Source organism: Ascaphus truei, chromosome 2, assembly GCF_040206685.1.
Source record: "Ascaphus truei isolate aAscTru1 chromosome 2, aAscTru1.hap1, whole genome shotgun sequence".
Classification (NCBI taxonomy): domain Eukaryota; kingdom Metazoa; phylum Chordata; class Amphibia; order Anura; family Ascaphidae; genus Ascaphus; species Ascaphus truei.
The window spans coordinates 160,480,873-160,503,192 of record NC_134484.1 but is presented as its reverse complement, the minus strand read 5'-3'; the positions used below and the strand labels follow the sequence as shown (position 1 = coordinate 160,503,192).

Here is a 22,320-nt window from a genome sequence, read left to right as displayed (position 1 = left end):
CATTGCCTCTATTAGTAATTAGCACACTGTGCTATTATTTAATACATTTTTAGGGTACTCATTTATCCAGTCTGGTCCAATTATTTTACTGCATACCAATAAATAGTGTTTTTAACTCTTTAATTACGCAATACATCCTGGACCAGTACCACTGATTTCTTTGACTTCTCCTACTTTTGTTTAGGTACTTTCCCTTATACAGATATTGAGTGCACGCTATAGGGACTTATTCGGTTGCTAGTGCCTATGCTCCACCGGTGTTTTTTTCTCTTGTAAGTAATCAATTGCCCTAGTGCACCTGTCTGTATATGTTGTTGGTTAAGCGGGTTCCCCCAATTCTCTTTTGCCATCACCAGGATAACATCAAGGGTATAACTCCTACTCTAATGTTAAGAAGAAAACAATAGCTGATAATTTATAGATTGGAGATAAAATCAGATTGAACGAATTTAAGTTATGTTTAATATCAAAAATAGCAATGTATTTCTGTCATGTCTTACAGATTACATCAGAAATGGTTTTCTTAGACTAACAGTTATAGGTTTAAAGAACAACAAACAACATGCGCCTCTTGCTGGAAATGTAGGCCTTTTCTGGAGGACTGACACATTTGAAGGCAATATACAGGTAAATACCTAGTAAGGAACGTCCAATGTGTAATGCTATATCTGTGTCCATGTACGAAGAAAATGTTTTGCGGGCTACTTGAGATGTAAAAATAGGCATTGAGGCCCACATTTACTAACTGGTAAAGACAAGTTGTGCAGCTAGAAGACTCCTTGCAGCCCATTCAAGTGAATAGACAATAGGGTGTCTTACAGTACAGAAAAGGGTCTTGTGGTTCAGTTAATATGTCCCAAAGTATTCTCAATATGGAAAACACAACAGGAAAAATAGTATATACTGCATACTGTAGGATTACAAGAGCATACACACCACTACAATGGTGCAGATCATTGTTATTAACACTGTTTAAATTCAAAAGGGAAAAATTCCCACTCACAAGTTTGTTGCTGTCACACAGCGTTGTCAACCACAGTGGGATATCTCCAGTTCTGCTGCCTCTGTTCTAGGTAGAGTCCCCCCACACTGCAGGGAAGCCGCGGGGCCGCAAGCTCACATCTTTACTTCCGGGTTCGCCGAGATGACCCTCCGATGGTATGGAGATTGGTGCAGCAGGCTCCAGCAAATTGTCAGGATCCCTCGGGCACACTGTTCTGCAGTATGAGATCACCCTATGCGTTTTGCAAAGGCTTTTTTGCTTCCTCATGTGCTAGGGTGTTCTTAACACTTTCCTAAGGAGTCCCATTTTTATAGTACCCTTGGTTAATTAACCATTAAATTAGCATAAACACTACACTCAAAATGCATTACATATCTACACTTTTGGAAACAATATAACATATAGATGATTATTATGAGATACATTTTGGTACATAAGTATTAAGGTTTTAACAATAAAAATAGTATGCAGTCAGACTCCAGGATCCTCCTCGGTGACCCTGAACTCTCCTCCTTAGGTCCTGCGATGAGCTCCATATAGGGGTGCTATGTTTCAAGTGGCCACACCAGCTGGCATGCTCCACATGCACTCTTTTCCTCCCCAACTGCAAGCGGATTGTCCCAATGTGGGGGGATATCTATTGTGCCAGGTCCCCATTTGGGCACCCTATCCCACTCACTGATCTAGCACGTAGTATTGGAGCATACGCTGCAGTCCCATCGCGGGAGGTGCTATCATCCAAGTCACATTCTCCTTGGGGCATGTGCTGCAGCGTGCCTTCGGCGGTTACGGTGGTGTTCAGGCACCTCTCAACTCTGGAACGTAGCACAATAAAGGTACCCGACAGATAGTCCAAAGTGGGGTACCATCTTTGAAGTCATCCCCGATAGGCATACCATCTGCAGCACCGGGCACGATACAGTGTGGTTCAGACACCTCTCTGCCTGCAGACATGGAAGGGACCTGGCACTGATACAGTGTGATTCAGACACCTTTCAAATCTGCATAATGTCCCGGAAAAGGTCAAACGATGGCCTTGATGCAGTGCTGAGAACAATAGCGATAGACAGCACTCTGAGAAGTAACAAATAGAATATTTGCATGGTGCCAATGGAACAATGGAGGACCATAATTCCTCCTAAAACAGTAACCAATACATCAGTGTTCCAGCACTCACTGACTTTAGAAAAATGTCAAACAAGGAATATGCCAAAATGAAAATTTTATATGAAGACAAAAATATATAATAACTTGTAACAATGTCACACATGCGGCCAATAAAAAATAGACCCTTAATAAAGTGGTGCTGGGAAAACACAAGGGAAGGGAAAAAGGACAAGGAAAACCATAATAGGAAAAGATAAGGGAGGGTAATTAGGGGGGCAACATTTTGGGGTGAAGACCCCTTCCTCAGGCCCGTTTCCTCAGGTCCAGAAGGACCAAAGGTACTTCCCTAGACCCTGCGTACCCAACAGACTGTGCAAAACCCAAAACAAGGAAAATACAGAAATAAATGAAAAAAGCACAGGCTCAGTAAATAATGTCCAGATCCAGCAAAGGGATGATCCAGCAAGAGGATGTAAGCTGCTGCGCAAAAAATATAGTCAAACAGTAAAGTACTTAGTCTGTGAAGCAAAAACAATAATTCTCTCTCTGTCTCCTGCTGATACGGAATGCTGAATGAGTCCACAAGTCTCCAAAGAAGATAACAGCACAGACTGATTACATCAGCAGTGGACGTATACCCAGATCGTTTGCTCCGATAGGCAGGAATCCAAGTCATGTGACTGCACAGCTGCAACATAATCACGAGTGATCGGACATCCAACAGCTGATGATCCTGAGTAGCTTAAATGAGTCGTCGCCCAAAGCAGTGAACATTGTGCGAGTCCCAAGGTCTGAATGCACGTGTTCAGACTTCAATCACTAGCTGATGCATCCTCCGTTGTCATGACGACCGCCATGTATCCACATAGACGGAAAATGCTGCAAGCAGATTGTGGAGAGGAGCTGATGGCTAAAGATGTCTCCACGGGACTAGGGTACTCCAAAGAGAGAAAACGAGAATACAAACAGTGATTAATAAACAAAGTACTCTGTGTACGAAACACGTAGATGCGTTCATCTAGTCCCTTTCTTTGCTGTATGTCTAGCCTGCAATAAATTACTTCTTTTTTGTTATCTTCGGAGTGGCCTGGCCTTTTTCCCTTTCCTGGATATCGTATACAGGATGTCCTCGGCTGTGCTCTATCTACGCCTACTACTTTCCTTGCTGAATCTGGACATTATTTACTGAGCCTGTCCTTTTTTTTTTTTTTTTTCTCTCATTTATTTTGGTATATTCCTTGTGTTGGGTTTTGCATAGTCTGTTGGGGACGCAGGGTCTAGGGAAGTACCTTTGGTCCTTCTGGACTTGAGGGAACGGAACTAAGGAAGGGGTCTTCACCCTGAAATGTTGTCCCTCAAATTACCCTCCTCCATTTTGTTTCCCCCCACCGTATTCCTTTTTTCCCTTCCCCTGTTTTTCCCCGCACCACTTTATTTAGGGTCCATTTTTTATTGCCCACATGTGACATTGTTACAAGTTATTATATATTTTTGTCTTCATATTACATTTTCATTTTGGCATATTCCTTGTTTGACATTTTTCTAAAGAGTCAGTGAGTGCTGGAACACTGTTGTATTTGATACAGTGCTGTTCAGGCACACCTCATGTGGCAGCGGGTGAAGTTGCATCTTGAGTGTATACCATCCTGGGGTACCCCGCTTGCAACCAACTGGGAACGCTCTGGCCTGGATACGGAGAATGCCCCTATTCTCTTCTCCTTCAGCGGGTTTCCCAGCCATACTTTGCCGCCCCTATTGCTACTCTCAGCAGTGCCTCCAAATGTAGCACCTGTTCCCTCCCTGCCACGGAAGATCCGGCCACTACATGAGTATTGTCCCCGGTGCTGTTGCTCCTCCATCCTATGAGGCTCCTGCTGAATGCAGGATGGTTCCCACAGGCAATACTCCTCTCCAATAACCACACACCATAGTTGGTCCAACGGCAGGTTTATTGCATAGCAGCATGATAGTTTTCCAACCCTGAAGCAGACCACAGGTGCTTGGGGCCCCAAGAGCCCCTCCCAATCTCCTTAACCATCTTGTAGGGAAAAGGGTATCACACTGTCCCATAATCATCAACACTCAATTTGGTGGTGTCAGCTTTTATAGGAAAGGGCTTGTAACCCCGCCCCATAACAGGGCAGGCCCAGGTACTGACCGGCATCACACCATATACATTTGATCTGTCAGTACCCTCCCCAGGTATGACACTCCAACTGCCGGTTTAGGCCCGCCCCTAGATAAGGCAACATAGTACCCATTGAGGCTGCAACTGCAGGCTAGGCCCTACGCAGGAGTTTAACCCCAACACTGCCTGTTCCTATCAGGACTTCTAGTGTTGAGGCCAGTAGACGGCTATAGCCAGGGGCACTTGGCTACACTTATGTAGCAATATGTATCTCATAATAATCATCTATACTGTATGTTACAGTATTTGTTTCCAAAAATTTACATATGTAATGCATTTTGAGTAATATTTATGCTAATTTAAGGGGTAATTAACCCAGGGTACCATAAAGAGACTAATATGGAAAGTGTTAATAACACCCTATCCCCCGAGGAAGCAAAGATAGCCTTTGCAAAATGTGTAGGGCAATCTCATACTGCAGAACAGTGTGCCCGCGGGATCCTGACAATTTGCTGGAGCCTGCTGCACCAATCTCCATACTATTGGAGGGTCATCTCGGCGTATCCAGAAGTAAAGACGTGCGCGCGTGGCTCGGCGGCTTCACTCCAGCGGTAGGGGGTTCAACCTAGTAGAACAGAGGCAGCAGAATTGGAGATATCCCACTGTGGTGGACAACACTATATCTGTTTGCTTTGTGACAGCACCACACTTGTGAGTATGAATTTTTCCCTTTTGATTTTAAACTGTTAATAAAAGTGATCTGCACCTGGTGTGGTGTGTGTGCTCTTCTAATCCTATACAGTATACAGTCTTCTTTGCCCAAGAGTTGGGAATACTCTTAAAGAAGCACCTTCTACTGGCGGACTTTCTTCTAATTCACACGAGGAGTTTTGGAGAAAACACGGATAGTGAGATAGTTTTTGTGTGCTGTCTCTACGTTGCTATTGGTGATTTGTTGAAATTTGTTGCACTTTTTGGTTGTTTGTTCAAATGAAGAATAGTGCCATGGTAGCTTGTACAAGAAAACCTGTGCGTCATTAAAAAAAAAAAATAATAGTGTTATATACATTATACATAGTAATGATTATCGTATGGCCCTGAGAGCTTGCACTTTCATTGTAACCTCTGTTAGACGTTAAGGCAAATCATTTGTGCTTTTCCTTAGAAGAAGTGTCCTGTTGGGTATTAATTTATGGGACATAGAGGTCACACACCAGATACCACTGACATGGCAAACTTGGTTATGCTTTTATATTTTGGGTATACTTCTAATTACATTTGCTGTAATTGAAAGGGGCATTGTGTGAATAGGAGAGTGTGAAATGCGCCACATATTAAACAGAAAGATCGAAGAATATCCATGACTCATCTTAAAAAAAAAAATTATATTTGGAAATTTGGTGACCTGATTGGATATGAACTTAAATATAAATGCTTTAAAGTTTTTTTTTTTTTAATCCTATTTATTGCCTACTTTTTTGCTGGTAACGTTGGATGTTCATATCTAACAGAAAATCTAAACTTTGGGTTGTTTTGAGATGGAGAGCTTATAAAGCGCAGTTATTCTGAAAATACATGGGGAAAATAGAAACTTTTTTCTAATTGCAAAATACAAATACGGGTTACAGTTAGGCTTGTTGTTCAAATGGTTATGCACATTTTTTTTATAGACGTACAAATAAGCACAGACATGTTCTTCAAAGCAGTAACTCCTCCCAATGTTTGAAGGAGCATTACAGTCATTTATTTTTAAATGAGTATAGAGAAGAGGGACTCTATAGCTGAACCACTTTAATTTTAGCTCCGGGGAACCTTGCTTCCCAAGATACATACCTCCAAAGGTATCTGCTGGTGTCTACTGGTATCTCATGGAGGGTTAAAGCTCCCACGTAATGTGGGTCACTGGGAAGCTGCAACGGGTGACGTCGTGGCTTCCACTGGACCTTTCTACCTCCATATACTTCACCCAGCCAGGGTTGGCTGTAACCAGCATGACCAACAGAGGTTAGTATCTCAGGAAGCAGGGGGTCCCCAAAGCTGAAATTAAAACACCCTTTAATATTCTCAAAAGCTGTAAAACTGTGTTGTATTTACAGTGACCTACTTTTAAATTGTATATTTTTGTACTCCAGAAATGTTAAAATTGGTAAAACATTTTTTTAACAGATGACAGACGTTTCACCCACATAATACCCTATGTCTGAAAACAGCAAATACCTTTTTTTCACCCAAAGACCTATATTACTACCAGAAGCCATTAAATAAACCCCAAATATTAGAAACGTAATAAACACAAGTGATTGTGAAGATATTTTACATATCAGGGCTTATCAAAATATAGAAGCATATTTTTAACTTTAAAAAAATGCAACATTTACATGTTGCATGCGATGTTCAATTATTGCCAACACATTATAACTTTCTTTCCTATATAGAACTGCTTTATGATGGATATTACAGTTTTGGACGAAACTGAAAAGCCATTTTGGTGTACTAGTGCTCCAGTTAACCTGCAGGCCTCCAAAACATCAGACGGACTCTATGACTTCATGGGACAAAACTATTATCTTTGCTACGAGGACTCAATGGGAAAAGTTCATATTGAACTGGTGTGGATGAAAGAAACTGAAGAATACTATATAGTTAACTTGGTGCTGTACTTAAGGACAGAAAAAGTGAACAGCTGGTTTGGGACATACTACTGACCTATGGAATACCTCAACATCGCACTATATAATAGTGAGTGAATTAATCATTTTTGGGGGGTTATATCTTTTAAAACAGGACGGTTTATTTTAGCGTCAAGTACAGAGTTCAGTATACCACCTCTGCTGGGAGGCTATTCCACGAATCCACCATCTTTTCTGTGAAGAAGTATTTTTCACATTCCTGTCACCTTCCATCTTCAAAGCATGACCTCCTGTTCTCGCATTTCTCTCTCTGAAATATTCTTTCCTCCTGTTCTTTATGGAAACCTTCATGTATTTGACCATTTAAATCATATCTGCCCTTTCTGTTCTATCTTCTTAGCAAGGGGTGCGCAAATTTTTTCCCCTGCGCACCCCCTGCTTGCTCTTCTTACCGGCACACGCCCCCCTCCTCCTTGTCTTCGACGTCACATGACCCCGTGGCGACGCGTCACAGAAGACAAGGTAGGAGAAATTGCAGAGGCCTCACGTGATCCCCCGGCAAAGAAGGGTGTCTTTACTGATAAGTTGTATGCTGTAGTTCATGCACCATCTCAGTAGCCATGTTTGTACAATCTCCAATTTATTTACATCCTTCCTGTGATTTGGTCTCCAGAATTGCACACAATACTTAGGTGAGGGCTCACCAATGATCTATAAAGTGACCTCATCACCCCTCTTTATGCTGCTAATGCCTCTCCCTATACAACCTAATATCCCCTGGCTTTCCACATTGCTTGCCTACTTTTAAGCTGAAATAATTACTCCACAAGCCCCCTTTCCACAATTGTATTGCCATTAATCCTTTATATACTGCCTTTGAATGTGACCCAAGTCCATTAATTTGCACTTTTGGCCATTAAATTGTAGTTGCCACACTCTTAACAATTCCTCCAACAATCTACCTTAACTATTATTTCTTTTGTTTAAGCACCCTCACCCTGGAGTTTAAACCTTCTTGCAGATCTTTGTGTCACCTGCAAAGAGCCCTACTTTCCCTTCCAGACCATTTGTAATGTCGCCAATAAAGATATTAAAGAGCTCCGGTCTCAGTACAGATCCCCAAGTTACTTCTGTGGACAGGAGAGAGTTGACTGAACACAATGTACTATATCTTTCATAGAGATATACAGTATATGCTGCTATTCTGTCTAACCTTTCATTTTGCTTAGTAGATGAAGTACAGTAGAGAGGAAAAATAGTAAAGTTAATGCTTGGTAAAGAGCGGACACTTAAATATTTGATTTAGTCGGCCCCTCGCTTGATCTGTATCAATATTTTTCATTAGGACATGGAATGTGAAAACAGTGCAGATGGGGGGCTTGTGACTCAAGGTCCCTGATAATGAGGGAGTCACAGCACCATAACAGACCAATTATTTAGAAACAAGAAATACTACAGGTTTCAGAGAATGTTCCAGGACTGACCTTTAATAGAGCACTTAAAATATAAATATTGATTAGAGAGTGTGGCCTATATGAATGAGTAAAATGATGCAAATGGCATAGTAATAAATTGTGTATGTTTGATTGTTTTCAGACATTTCTTTGCCATAGTCTTTTCATCCTGCTGTTATCCTGCGCTTTTAGTGCAGGAATAAAGTTCTAAAATGAGAGAACCTATGTGGATTTTTAATCGTCAAGCTTTTAATCTCATCACATTACATTCGGACATGACGTTTACATACTGACTATTTTTACTAAACTCCTCGGGGACTGGGTTTGCCGGCATTCAAATTGGCAATTGATTCATTATTGTCAATAGAGAATCTGAATGTACTCCCTTTACCACAACTCTTTCACCTCTCCTTCAACAATGGCTTATCCATTCTACTACCTTAGAGTCCAATCCCAAACATTGCAATTTGTTTAACAGTCTTTTATATGAGAAAGTGACAAAGGCCTTACTTAAATGTTAATAAACTACATCTACTGCTCTATCCTGATCCTTAGTCACCCAGTAAAAGAAATCTATAAGATTTGTTTGATTTGATCTCCCTCCAGTAAACCCATGCTACCTGGTACTGTATCTTGTAGGTTGTTGAACTTGAGTTAGTCAACAATTCTATCTTTCAGCAATGCTTCCATTAATTTTTGCACTACTGACGTCCGGCTCACTGACTTGTAGTTTACCTGTCTCTTCCCTTCTTCCTCTTTTGTGAACTGGGACAATGCTTGCTCTTCTCCTGTCACCTGGAACTACACATACTCATAGTGTCTGGTTAAATAGTTATGTTAATGGTTGCCAACACACCCCTAAACTCTTTTAATATCTTTGAATGTATCACATCTGGCCATATTGAATTATTTTCATAGTTACAGTACATATTAGATGAGGTTGAAAAAAGACATAGTTGTGTGAAAAAGAAAGTACACCCTTTTTGAATTCTATGGTTTTACATATCAGGACATAATAACAATATTCTGTTCCTTAGCAGCTCTTAAAATTAGGTAAATACAACCTCAGATGAACAACAACACATGACATATTACACTGTGTCATGATTTATTTAACAAAATTAAAGCCACAATGGAGAAGCTATGTGTGAAAAACTAAGTACAACTTATGATTCAATAGCTTGTAGAACCACCTTTAGCAGCAATAACTTGAAGTTACCGTTTTCTGTATGACTTTATCAGTCTCTCACATCATTGTGGAGAAATTTTGGCCCATTGTTCTTTACAACGTTCCTTCAGTTCATTGAGGTTTGCGGGCATTTGTTTATGCACAGCTCTCTTAAGGTCCAGCCACAGCATTTCAGTCAGGTTGAAGTCTGGACTTTGACTGGGCCATTGCAACACCTTGATTCTTTTCTTTTTCAGCCATTCTGTTGTAGATTTGCTGGTGTGCTTGGGATTATTGTATTGTTGCATGACCCAATTTCGCCAAGCTTTAGCTGTCAGACAGATGGCCTCACATTTGACTCTAGAATTCTTTGGTATACAGAGGAGTTCATGGTCGACTCAATGACTGCAAGGTTCCCAGGTCCTCGGGCTGCAAAACAAGTCCAAATCATCACCCCTCCACCACCGTGCTTGACAGTTGGTATGAGGTGTTTGTGCTGATATGCTGTTTGGTTTTCGCCAAACGTGGCGCTGTGCATTATAGCCAAACATCTCCACTTTGGTCTCGTCTGTCCAAAGGACCTTGTTCCAGAAGTCTTGTGGTTTTGTTCAGATGCAATTTTGCAAACCTGAGCCATGCTGCCATGTTCTTTTTAGAGAGAAGAGGCTTTCTCCTGGCAACCCTTCCAAACAAACCATACTTGTTCAGTCTTTTTTCTAATTGTACTGTCATGAACTTTAACATTTAACATGCTAACTGAGGCCTGTAGAGTCTGTGATGTAACTCTTGGGTTTTTTGCAATTTCTATGAGCATTGAATGGTCTGACCTTGGGGTGAATTTGCTCGGACGTCCACTCCTGGGAAGATTGGCAATTGTCTTGAAAGTTTTCCACTTTTGAATACTCTTTAGAATTCAGAGGGTGTACTTTCTTTTTCACACAACTGTATGTCCAAGTTTAACCTATGCTAAATTTAGACAACAGATAATTATCCTATATTTGTTTTTATAGTATATTTATCCAGAGGAAGGCAAACAAAAAACCCCAATGAAATATAATCTAATGATATCTCATAAGGGGAAAAATAAACTCCTTCCTCAGTCCAAATATTGGCAATTAGATTACACCCTGGATCAACATCCGTCCCACTTTTACATATTTGTTTTATCTCTGTATACCTTTCCTTTCTAAAAAGATGTCCAACTTTTTTTTTTTTTGTAGGATATCTTTTGTTCTGCTCTTGGGATGAATAGTTATTTTGAAAGCTCTTTGTATTGTCCCTGAATATATTTGTATATAGTTATCATATCCACTCTTAGACTCCTTTTTTATAATGTAAACAAATCTAATTTTGCTAACCCATCCTCATAAGTCAGAATTTCCATTCCCTTTATTGATTTGGTGGCTCTTCTCTGCATTGTTTCTAGTTCCATAATGTTTTTTTTATGGAGTGGTCCCAAAATTGTTCACCATATTCAGGGTGCGGTCTTACTAATGCTTTATAGAGGGGCATAATTATGTTTACTTCACTTCCATCCATTCCCCGTTTAATGCAAGATAAGATCTTGTTTGCCTTTGCAGCTACTGCATAACTTTGGGCACTATAGCTTAGCATGCGGTCTATAAGCACTCCTAAATCCTTTTCCATCAAGGATTTTCCTCATTTATCCTTTTTTAATTTGCCTGTTTATTCTTGTTTCCCAAATCCATAGCCTTCTATTTATCTGTCTTAAAGCTCATTTGCCATTTACCTGCCTAAGTTTCCAGTCTATCCAAGTCCTTCTGGAGAGAAATAACATCCTGCTTTGAGTTTACTACCTTATACAATTTAGTGTAATCAGCAAAGATGGAGACTTTGCTTGCTATGCTAACCTCAATGTCATTAATAAACAAATTAAAAAGCAGGGTCCCAGTACTGATCGATGAGGTACTCCACTCACTTCTCCTCTTTCAGTTTTGAAAGTTCTAGTTACCTAGTAGGACTTGCTTCTTTGAAAGTTGACTTGTCTACCACTTTTCCATTTCTATTCCTGTTGCCCAACTGTGGTCTCTCCTCTTCACTTACTGAAACAAAATAATAAGGTAGTCTGCTACTGTATGCCTTTGTCTCCCTCAACAGCTGTTGCCTTCTCTCTTTAGTCTTGCTTTTCCTCCTTTTGTTTTTTCCTTTCCTTTATCAACCTAAACAACGTTTTATCTCCCTCTCTACTGTCTGAGTGATTTTGTCTTTGGCTTGGACCTTCAGCGTGTGACCTCTTGATCAACCATCAGTTTCTCTCCTGCACTTTGTTAAAATGGCAATCCACTAAATGTATTATTTTTATTCTTTGAGTACTGTCAGATATGTCAATAAATACAAACTGCTGGCATCGTATCACAGCCAATGCTTACGTACAGGCAGTATTTCATAATCTATGCAACAGGGACTGAATGGAGGAAGATTAAGGTCTATTTCCGGAGCTGTTTTTCTGACATAATCCCTAAATTCAAAACAATAAAAATTGTACATGGAGAATTACTGCACAATATACTGTACACTTCCAAAAATGGGCATTATGTACTGTATGCTATTCTATGTATTTATAAAGCCATCTATTTTGTATTTGTGCAAGGGAGGTAGGGCTTGTATATAGTCCAAAAACGTTAATTCATGTCATTTTCTTATTGTGGTTTTCCAAAAAAATTTAGTGTAGCGTATAAAGCAGTTCGCTACAGTAGTTTATTTGCAAGTAGTTAAGATTAGACTGATGAATACTTTGATACCCACACTACTGCCCTTTTATTTCCTAATGTAAAGCTATTTCCTGTTTTATAGTAATTGCCAAAACTTGCAAATCCCTTAGGAGACTTTTCCATTAGAATTAGCTGGCATTATACAATGTATATATGATAATATAACCTCATTGGTGTCATTTTACATTTTAGAACTATATATATATATATATATATAACTATATATACCGAGGAAATACGGTGTGTGTGTGTGTGTGTGTGTGTGTGTGTGTGTGTGTTACAGATAGCCAGGGCCTCTTGTATAGGAAAAAGGTAGGGGTCCCACTCCACAGACTCCCACTCCAATGCGCTCCATAGCATAAATCTGTGTAAAAATCAGCTTCTCTGTGTTTATATATATATATATATATATATATATATATATATATATATATATACAGTGTTCGACAAACCTATACATTTGCTCGCCCCGGGCGAGTGGATTTAACCCCCGGGCGAGTAAATATTGGCCCAAGCAGCACACGTTTGGTACTAGGTGGCGAGTAGATTTTTTGGTGATTTGTCAACCACTATATAAATATATCAAATATTCCTGTATGCTCATTTGCATGTCTTAGGCAGGTCTGCAACCCTGCCTTTCACCATTATCTTACAGCACTTCCACTTCAGCAAGGGATTCTGGGAAATGACATGCAAATGGGCACACAGTGTCACCTTTTGCTTCAAAACCATTTTTAGCATGGTTCCCTATAAGCTTAAGCTTGCTGCATGGTCACAGCTTTAAGCACAGCCAGGGTTAAGATGCATAGCCAGAAAACCCACCCACAGACAGCTGTTTCGACCTTAATGGGTCTCCTCAGTGTGGGTTTGGTAAACTAGCTATGCAATGAAGCAATGAGGATGGGGTTTACCATACTTAGTTAAGTTATGGTGAGTAAAAAAAGTGACAAAAACCCTCCACAGCAAAGCATATAGCAAATAATCCTGTATGCTCATTTGCATGACTTAGGCAGGTCTGCAACCCTGCCTTTCACCATTATCATACAGCACTTCCACTGCAGCAAGGGATTCTGGGAAATGGCATGCAAATGGGCACACATTTGTGCTCATTGCTTCATTGCATAGCTAGTTAACCAACCCCAGACTGAGGAGACCCATTAAGGTCGAAACAGCTGTCTGTGGGTGGGTTTTCTGGCTATGCATCTTAACCCTGGCTGTGCTTAAAGCTGTGACCATGCAGCAAGCTTAAGCCTATAAGCGCTATGTACATTAATGGCGCTATATAAATAAAGACATACAATACAATAGGGAACCATGTTAAAAATGGTTTTGAAGCAAAAGGTGACACTGTGTGCCCATTTGCATGTCATTTCCCAGAATCCCTTGCTGCAGTGGAAGTGCTGTATGCTGGGTGATAATGGTGAAAGGCAGGGTTGCAGACCTGCCTAATACATGCAAATGAGCATACAGGAATATTTGCTATATGCTTTGCTGTGGAGGGTTTTTGTCACTTTTTTTACTCACCATAACTTAACTAAGTATATATATATATATTGTATTTCCTCGATTGTAAGACGCACCATCGATTTGGCCCTTACAATCGAGGAAAATTACTTTTTCACTTTCCATGTCTCTCACACACACACACACACACACACACACACCCTATTTCCTTGATTCTAAGACGCACCTTTTTTTTCTCATTTTCACATGTCTGAAATCGGGGTGCGTCTTAGATTCGATGTATTAAAAAAAAGCATTGAATGGGGGGGGAATCGGAGCTGTGAACAGTGGGGGGAGGGGGGCGCAGCTCTGAACAGCTGTGAAGAGGGGGGGAAGGGAGTTGAGAGGGAGGATGGGGGAGCCAGAACATTACATCACGGGCAACGCCGGGTATATCAGCTAGTGTGTGTGTGTATGTGTGTGTGTGTGTGTGTATATATATATATATATATATATATATATATATATATATATATATATATATATATATATATATATATATATATATATATATATATATATATATATACAGTGTTCGACAATCCTATACATTTACTCGCCCGGGACGGGTGGATTTAACGCCCGGGCGTGTAAATATTGGCCCAAGCAGCACACGTGTTTTTTTATAAATTTCCCCCGCTCCCGCTCAAATTTGCCCCGTTCGCGCTCAAATTTCCCCCGTTCGCGCTCAAATTTCCCCCGTTCACGCCAATTTCTTTTTTTTAAAATAAATAAATAAGTAATCTGCCTCCCTGATTGGCCTGACGGGAGGAAGAGGGCCGGCTGGCAGCTCTGGGTCAGCCCCTCCCCCTGTACCCGATGCCAGCTTGCTGCCCGGGGTGGAATGTAAGCTGGGAGGGGGGGTCCCCGGATGTAGGCTGGGAGGGGGGATCCCGGGGTCCCCGGATGTAGGCTGGGGGGGGGGTCCCCGTGGCTGCTGCTGCCCAGGGCTGGAAGACCAGGTAGGCGCTTCCCCTCCGTCCCACGCTCCTTTGGCACCCGCACGGGCAGGGTAATAGGAGCGGGGAAGAAGGGAAGCAGCCTGGCGGGAGGTAGAGGGAGGGGGGTGCGCGTGCACACGCGCTGGAGGGGGGGGATTGGCAATGTTCCCGGCCACGTTTCCCATCGGGGAGGTTGGTGTGGCCCGTGCGGCTGTTCCCAGCATGGCTGCCTGACCCCCCTCCTGGCTGCAGCCTGGGCGCACGCGCGGCTTGCCATGTTTCCCATCGGGGAGGTTGGTGGCCGTGCGCCTGTCCGGCTGTCACCCCGCTGGTCCCCGATCCTCCCGCTAGCCCCCCCATCCTCGCGCTGACCCCCCCCATCCTCCCGCTGGCCCCCCGATCCTCGTGCTGGCCCCCCCATCCCCGTGCTGTCCCCCCCATCCTCCCGCTGGCCCCACGGGTCCTCCCGCGGGCCCCCCCATACCCGCGCTGAACCCCGATCCCCCCCGCTGGCCCCCCCATCCTCCCGCTGACCCACCCGATCCTACCGCAACTCCTGCCCGATCCCCTGGCATGTGGAGCAGCATGTGGAGGACAAGCAGGCCCTGGAGGAACAGGTAGGCCCCCTCCCTTCCAATGAATGTCTGTGGGTGGGTGTGAGTGTGTGTCTGAGTGTGGGTGGGTGTTTGTGTGTATTTGTGTGTCTGTGAGTGGGTGTGAGTGTGTGTCTGTGTGTGTGTTTGTGTCTGTGTGTGTGTTTGTGTCTGAGTGGATGTGTGTGTGAGTGGGTGTGTGTGTGTGTGTCTGTGTGAGTGTCTGTGTGTGTGTGTCTGTGTGTGAGTGTATGTGTCTGTGAGTGTATGTGTCTGTGTGAGTGAGTGTCTGTGTGAGTGAGTGTTTGTGTGAGTGAGTGTTTGTTTGTGTGAGTGAGTGAGTGTTTGTGTGAGTGAGTGAGTGTTTGTGTGAGTGTGTGTTTTTGTGTGTTTGTGTGAGTGTGTGTTTGTGTGTGTTTGAGTCTGTGAGTGTGTCTGTGAGTGTTTGTGTGGGTCTGTGAGTGTTTGTGTGTGTCTGTGAGTGTTTGTGTGTGTCACCCTCTCCCGGTGTCACCCTCTCCCGGTGTCACCCTCACCCTTTCCCTGTCGCCCTCTCCCTGTGTCACCCTCACCCTTTCCCTGTCTCCCTCTCCCTGTGTCACCCTCTCCCTGTCGCCCACACCCTCTCCCTGTCCCCCTCTTTGTCTTTGTCTCTCATTCTCTCTGTCTCTCTGTGTCTCTCTCATTCTCTCTCGTTCTGTGTCTCTCTTTCTCTGTGTCTCTCTTTCTCTGTGTCTCTTTCTCTGTGTGTCTCTCTTTCTCTGTGTGTCTCATCTCTCTCTCTCTCTCTCTGTGTGTGTCTCTCTCCGTGTGTGTGTGTGTGTTTCTCTCTCTCTCTGTGTGTGTGTGTGTGTGTGTGTGTCTCTCTGTGTGTGTGTGTGTCTCTCTCTCTCTCTGTGTGTGTGTGTCTCTCTCTCTACCCCTCCCTCTCTCTGTCTCCCTCTGTCTCTCGCTGTCTCTCTCTGTCTCTCTCTCTCTCTCTCTCTCTGTGTCTCTCTCTCTCACACTCTGGATCTCTTATTTACCCTTTATATCTTAACAGCCCTATACTACACCGCAATAACCTATACTGCTTTCTTCCAGATCTGACTCAAGCTTCACACGGAAGACATCGGAACCCCCCCTAACCCAGAAGACAGGTAGGGAACACCCCCCCTCCAATGTAAAACATTGCGGGAATGAGGTACCTGGACATTGAGGGACTGCGGATCAGGTAAGATCCCAGGCGGGATTGCTGCTTTAGATACTATGAAGCGGGGGCATCCAGACACTGGTTAACGGGTTCAGGAAACTAGTCATTCACACCTGGCTTTTATTTCTAGATCCGACATTTACACACACACACACACACACACACGTAACAAGGACTAATTGTAGTATAATGTAATACAATAAATTCATTTATGTCAAAAACGAATGTTGTTCTGGCTAGGAATTTATTAAATGTATTTTATTTATATATTTTATTTTAAAGCGGGGTTGGGGGCGGGACTGGGGCGGGGTTGGGGGCGAGTAGATTTTTTGGTTGGGCGAGTAGATTTTTGGGTGATTTGTCGAACACTGTATATATATATTTATATATATAAAAACAAACATCACAGCTTGCACTCAATGTACTGGTTCATATAGACAGGTGCTAGTCTCAAATAATAGAAAAACATTACCATTCTCTTGTCCGGTAAAGAAAGTCTGCACTCGGTTCAGTAATAATGAAAATCTGTATTGGGCATCTGAATAGAAATGATAAATCACCCAATCCGACGTTTCGGTCCTGGAATAGGACCTTTCTCAAGGGGGTGAGAAAGGTCCTATTCCAGGACCGAAACGTCGGATTGAGTGATTTATCATTTCTATTCAGATGCCCAATACAGATTTTCATTATTACTACCGGACGAGAGAATGGTAATGTTGAAAAAAATCTACTCGCCACCTAGTACCACACGTGTGCTGCTTGGGCCAATAGGAGCTCGCCACGATGTTAAATCCACTCGCCCGGGCCGTGCAAATGTATAAGTTTGTCGAACACTGTATATATGTATATGTATATATGTGTGTGTGTGTACTATAAATTAACTAAGTACGCACATAGACACAATAATTACAACGATAAATGCTGCCACAGTGTCATACTATACACAATAGTTATATATGGGGAAAACAGGAGGGAAACACAGGTGCAGAAAATCGATAAATGTAATATACTGTATAAAATATATAAGAGAGAGCATGGAATTGAAACAATGGTTGGTATCTTGAAGGTGATTTCTGAAATGAAAATACGTGAAGCACGTTTTAGTAATACAAGTGCGCAACAGTAGTCGGCTACTTACAAAGTAGCCAATAGTTTAGGCATGTAGGACACATTCGTTCCTCTCCTTCCTGCTACTCTCTGCTTGTCTGCCTCTCTCCACGTGGGACGCCGAGATGCAGTAGCTGCACCGTCTGCAGATGATTCAAATAGTACTCCCACGTTCCTCCGTAGATATCGCGAGTGTGACGTCACCTGGTTCGTCTTTGTACCGGAGCGGGGAGTTTTGCAATGTCCACGATTGAGATCAATATTGCGTTTTGGAATCAAAGTATGATAATTTTGGAGATAGGGGGAGCTTGATATATGTGATCTTAAGTCTTGCCCTACGCATTTCGTCCTATTCATAGGACTTCATCTGGGGAATGAGTATGAATGGCATACTGGGATTTTTATAGTTAAACATGGTCTCCCATAGTTTAATTAATCAACCAATGTCTTAATCTCTTGTTGCCCTACAAACTCATTACTGAAATGACAATTAACTACAGTATAACGGACCCATATATAAAATAGTAAACATAAAATTTTACAACAATAATATAAAATCACAGACAATTTTAATAACAAATAATAATAACATTTTTAAATAAGATACACATAGTAAATAATAAATATGTTGAAATCTTCAGGATTATTCATATGGAGGTTTTTAGAGTGATATTATACAGTATTTAATTTAACCACAGCCCAAAATTATATTTTACATGATTGGATGTCCACATGCAAGAAATCTCTATGTCTTTATTGCATTGTGTTAGGTCCAATCATATATTCCTGATATGGTTTCTATTATAAACAACAAAATTAAATTTGATTTAATCAAATAATAAGGTAACCCATTGGGCATACATGCACGGATAACACATAAATTAATAGTATTATATCCTTATTTTCAAAGTATGGTAATTTATTGCAGGAATGCACCCAGATCTATATCTGTGTTTAATCCAATTGGAACCAATGTTTTTATCATCTGGATCCACTTTGGTTTCTAACCTGGATATGGCGTTAACATTATCTCCACCTCTCCAATTGGTGGGTAACTTATCTATGCCAATACATTGGATGTCTGCAGGGTTACCATTGTGCTCCTCACAAAAGTGTCTCGACAAAGTATGTTGTAAAAATCTTTTTTGTATGTTAGTAATATGTTCTGCAAAGCGTAGCTTAAGTTTTCTCGTAGTGCGCCCTATATATTGTTTTTTACAGGGGCACTGTATGAGATACACAATATTAGATGAATCGCAATTTATGAAATGATTAATATCATATGTTTTTCCTGTATAAGTTGAAGAAAATTTCCCGGTCTTTTTAGCACTATATGTAGATCCAGTTTACAGATTTTGCACCTAAGGCATTTATAAAATCCCTTAGGGTCCAAAAAAGTACCTCTAGATATAGTTTTGTGTGATGGTTTTAAACAACTAGGTGATATAAGTTTTTTTTTTTATGGTAAGTGAAAAGAGGGGGTTAGTATTGTAATAGCAGGAGAGCTGAGCAGGAGCAGAGCGGCATAGGGGAATGGCTTGGGAGGTGCACAGTGTAACCGGAAGTCAGACACCGGTCAACTTCTGGTTACAGTGTGCACCTCCCAAGCCGTTCCCCTATGCCGCTCTCCTGCTACTGTGATCTCCTGCTGCCACCGCACACCTGCCCGCTGTCTTATATTCATTCACCTGCAGACAGGGGACATCTCCTGCCGCCGCCCGCTTCATCCTCCGCTGACATGGGACCTCTCCTGAAACATGGTAAGTGAAAAGAGGGGGTTAGTACTGTAGACACTTTTTTTTTTAATACATCGAATCTAAGACGCACCCCGATTTCAGACGTGAAAATGAGAAAAAAAAGTGCGTCTTACAATCGAGGAAATAGGATGTGTGTGTGTGTGTGTGTGTGTGTGTATATTTTGTATTTATATACAATATATAGTGTGTGTATATATATATATATATATATATATATATATATATATATATATATATATATATATACACACACCCTATTTCCTCGATTCTAAGACGCACTTTTTTTTCTCATTTTCACATGTCTGAAATCGGGGTGCGTCTTAGATTCGATGTATTAAAAAAAAGTGTCTACAGTACTAACCCCCTCTTTTCACTTACCATTAAAAAAAAAACTTATATCACCTAGTTATAGCAGAGAAAGGACACCCGGTCCACAATCGGTGCAGCAGAAGCAATTCACAGGTATAAACTATAGCATCCAATAAATCCCATAAAGACTGAGCAATATGATCTTGATCCTGGGAGTATTAATCCATGTGTTGCTGCTCAAATATAATGAGCTGAAATAATGACCATAAGTGTATATAAAAACCTATGACTCATAAATGAGTGGCCGCCATATATCCGACTTAAATCATGAAGTGGGATTTATAGAGTACTGGGGAGGCACAAACACCCAAAGGTAAAGTGCCCCCTTTTCTTCAACCACACTCAGATAAGGCCACTAGAGCATATAGGTAACACAGTCAATTAGTAGCAGGAAAACTCTCCAGTAAACTCACTGTTTGTAGAGATGGAGGTACATTTGAATAACCATCCAGATAAGTGACACAGGAAATCCGTCATGCGTGCATCCAACTTGATTGAAGATCAAATAGCAAGAAGAACCCTCGAAGGAGGAAGGTGGAGCACAGTGCTCCACCTTCCTCCTTCGAGGGTTCTTCTTGCTATTATATCACCTAGTTGTTTATATGTATATATATATATATATATATATATATATATATATAATGTGTGCGAAAAATTGACTTTCTTAACTAGTTCTAAAACATTGGGACTCATTTTGGTACCTTAGTTAATTTTGTTTATTCATTTATTTTAGGTTGCGCTGGATTCATCCTAATTGGTATATGCAATTCTTTGTTTCACACGAAGGCACTAAAGATGATGACAGACCTTTATTGAAAGTATAAAAAGTCGTTCAAGAACTCCATAATTCAACTGGCTTTCAACATTTGTTTCAAGACTCTTACAACATTTGAGTAATATAATATTATCCTTACAGATTTGCTGGAATAATTTGGTTTCATACAGTATGTCTGGACAGTTGGACAGAACTGTTACATACATGTTGCTTATTCTTGTTATGGTAACATTTTGGAACTGTTTTTGTTAAGTAAAAAAATTCTGCTACCACAAGGTCCACTGCTTGCCCGGTGCCGAAAATAGTAAGGTTACACACCAGAAGACCCCAAAAATAAATGTAACATTTGTTGGGATTGCTGCTTTAATTTTATCAACAAAAATCTCTTATGTTGGACCACTAAAAGGTTTTACAACCCGTAAGGAATCTGCACAATGAAGCAACAATTTTATTTAGTTTAATAAGTAATATTATTTTCCTTTACTCATTACTTTGCGTGAAAAATTTCAAGACGTGTTTGTTAGTCTATTGTACTGTATTGTACTGTTTAAAAAAAAATGCTCTTGTTGTATTGTTTACTTTCTAGTTACTAGTTACTGCCAGGTTAAAAACGTAACATTTCTCAGTAGCATATGCAAGATAAATGATTAAAAAAAAATAAAACTTTGCTCTTGCAAATGTATTTTTTCCGTTTATTGGATCAATAAAGTCAAACTGCTAGTACTGTACATAGTTACATAGTTGATGAGGTTGAAAAAAGACATACATCCATCAAGTTCAACCTATGCTAAATTTAGACAACAGATACTTTATCATATATCTATACTTACTTATTGATCCAGAGGACAGCCAACAAAAAACCCCAGTGTCATATCATCCAATGATATCTCATAAGGGGAAAAATAAATTCCTTCCTGACTCCAGGAATTGGCAATCGGATTATTCCCTGGATCAACATTCTTTCCATGTTTACTTATTTGGTATATCCCTGTATACCTTTCCTTTCTAAAAAGATGTCCAACCTTTTTTTGAACAGATCTATTGTATCTGCCATCACAGTCTCCATGGGTAAAATTCCACATTTTAACCGCCCTTACTATAAAGAACCCTTTTCTTTGTTGCTGGTGAAATCTCCTTTCGTCCCACCTTAAGGGATGCCCTCGAGTCCTTCGTACTGCCCTTGGGATGAAAAGTTATTTTGAAAGCTCCCTGTACTGTCCCCGAATATATTTGTATATAGTTATCATATCCCCTCTTAGACGCCTTTTTTCTAATGTAAATAAATCTAATTTAGCTAGCCTCTCCTCATAAGTTAGATTGTCCATCCCCTTTATTAATTTGGTGGCTCTTCTCTGCACTCTCTCTAGCTCCATAATGTCTATTCTAAGGTGTAGTGCCCAAAATTGTACTCCATATTCAAGGTGTGGTCTTATTAATGCTTTGTACAGGGGCATAATTATGTTTACTTCCCTTCCATCCATTGCCTGTATAATAGAAGATAGGATCCTGTTTGCCTTTGCAGCTACTGCATGACTTTGGGCACTATTGCTAAGCCTGATGTCTACAAGCACTCCTAAATCCTTCTCCATCAAAGATTCCCCAATTTATCCCCATTTAATTTGTAACTCGCCTATTTATACTTGCTTCCCAAATGCATAACCTTACATTTATCTGTATTAAACCTCATCTGCTATTTACCTGCCCAAGTTTCCAGTCTCTCCAAGTCCTTATGGAGAGAAATTAAATCCTGCTCTGATTATACAACCTTACATAATTTAGTATCATCAGCAAAGATGGAGACTTTGCTCTCAATGCCAACCTCAAGGTCATTAATAAACAAGTTAAAAAGCAGTGGTCCCAG

The 22,320-nt window shown here is 41.0% G+C and overlaps 1 protein-coding gene across 6 annotated transcripts in view; it reads left to right on the top strand.

The window, feature by feature from the left end:
- Positions 1 to 21,139, top strand: part of FBXO15 (F-box protein 15) — a 111,966-nt gene extending 90,827 nt beyond the window's left edge. For all 6 annotated transcript variants that reach the window (XM_075585464.1, XM_075585462.1, XM_075585463.1 and 3 more), the window contains exons 10-12: positions 503 to 627; positions 6,674 to 6,977; positions 20,418 to 21,139. In XM_075585464.1, the coding sequence (XP_075441579.1) occupies positions 503 to 627; positions 6,674 to 6,943 (395 nt within the window). In that variant the 3' untranslated portion in view covers positions 6,944 to 6,977; positions 20,418 to 21,139. The remainder of the gene's footprint in view (positions 1 to 502; positions 628 to 6,673; positions 6,978 to 20,417) is intronic.
- Positions 21,140 to 22,320: the final 1,181 nt, after the last annotated feature.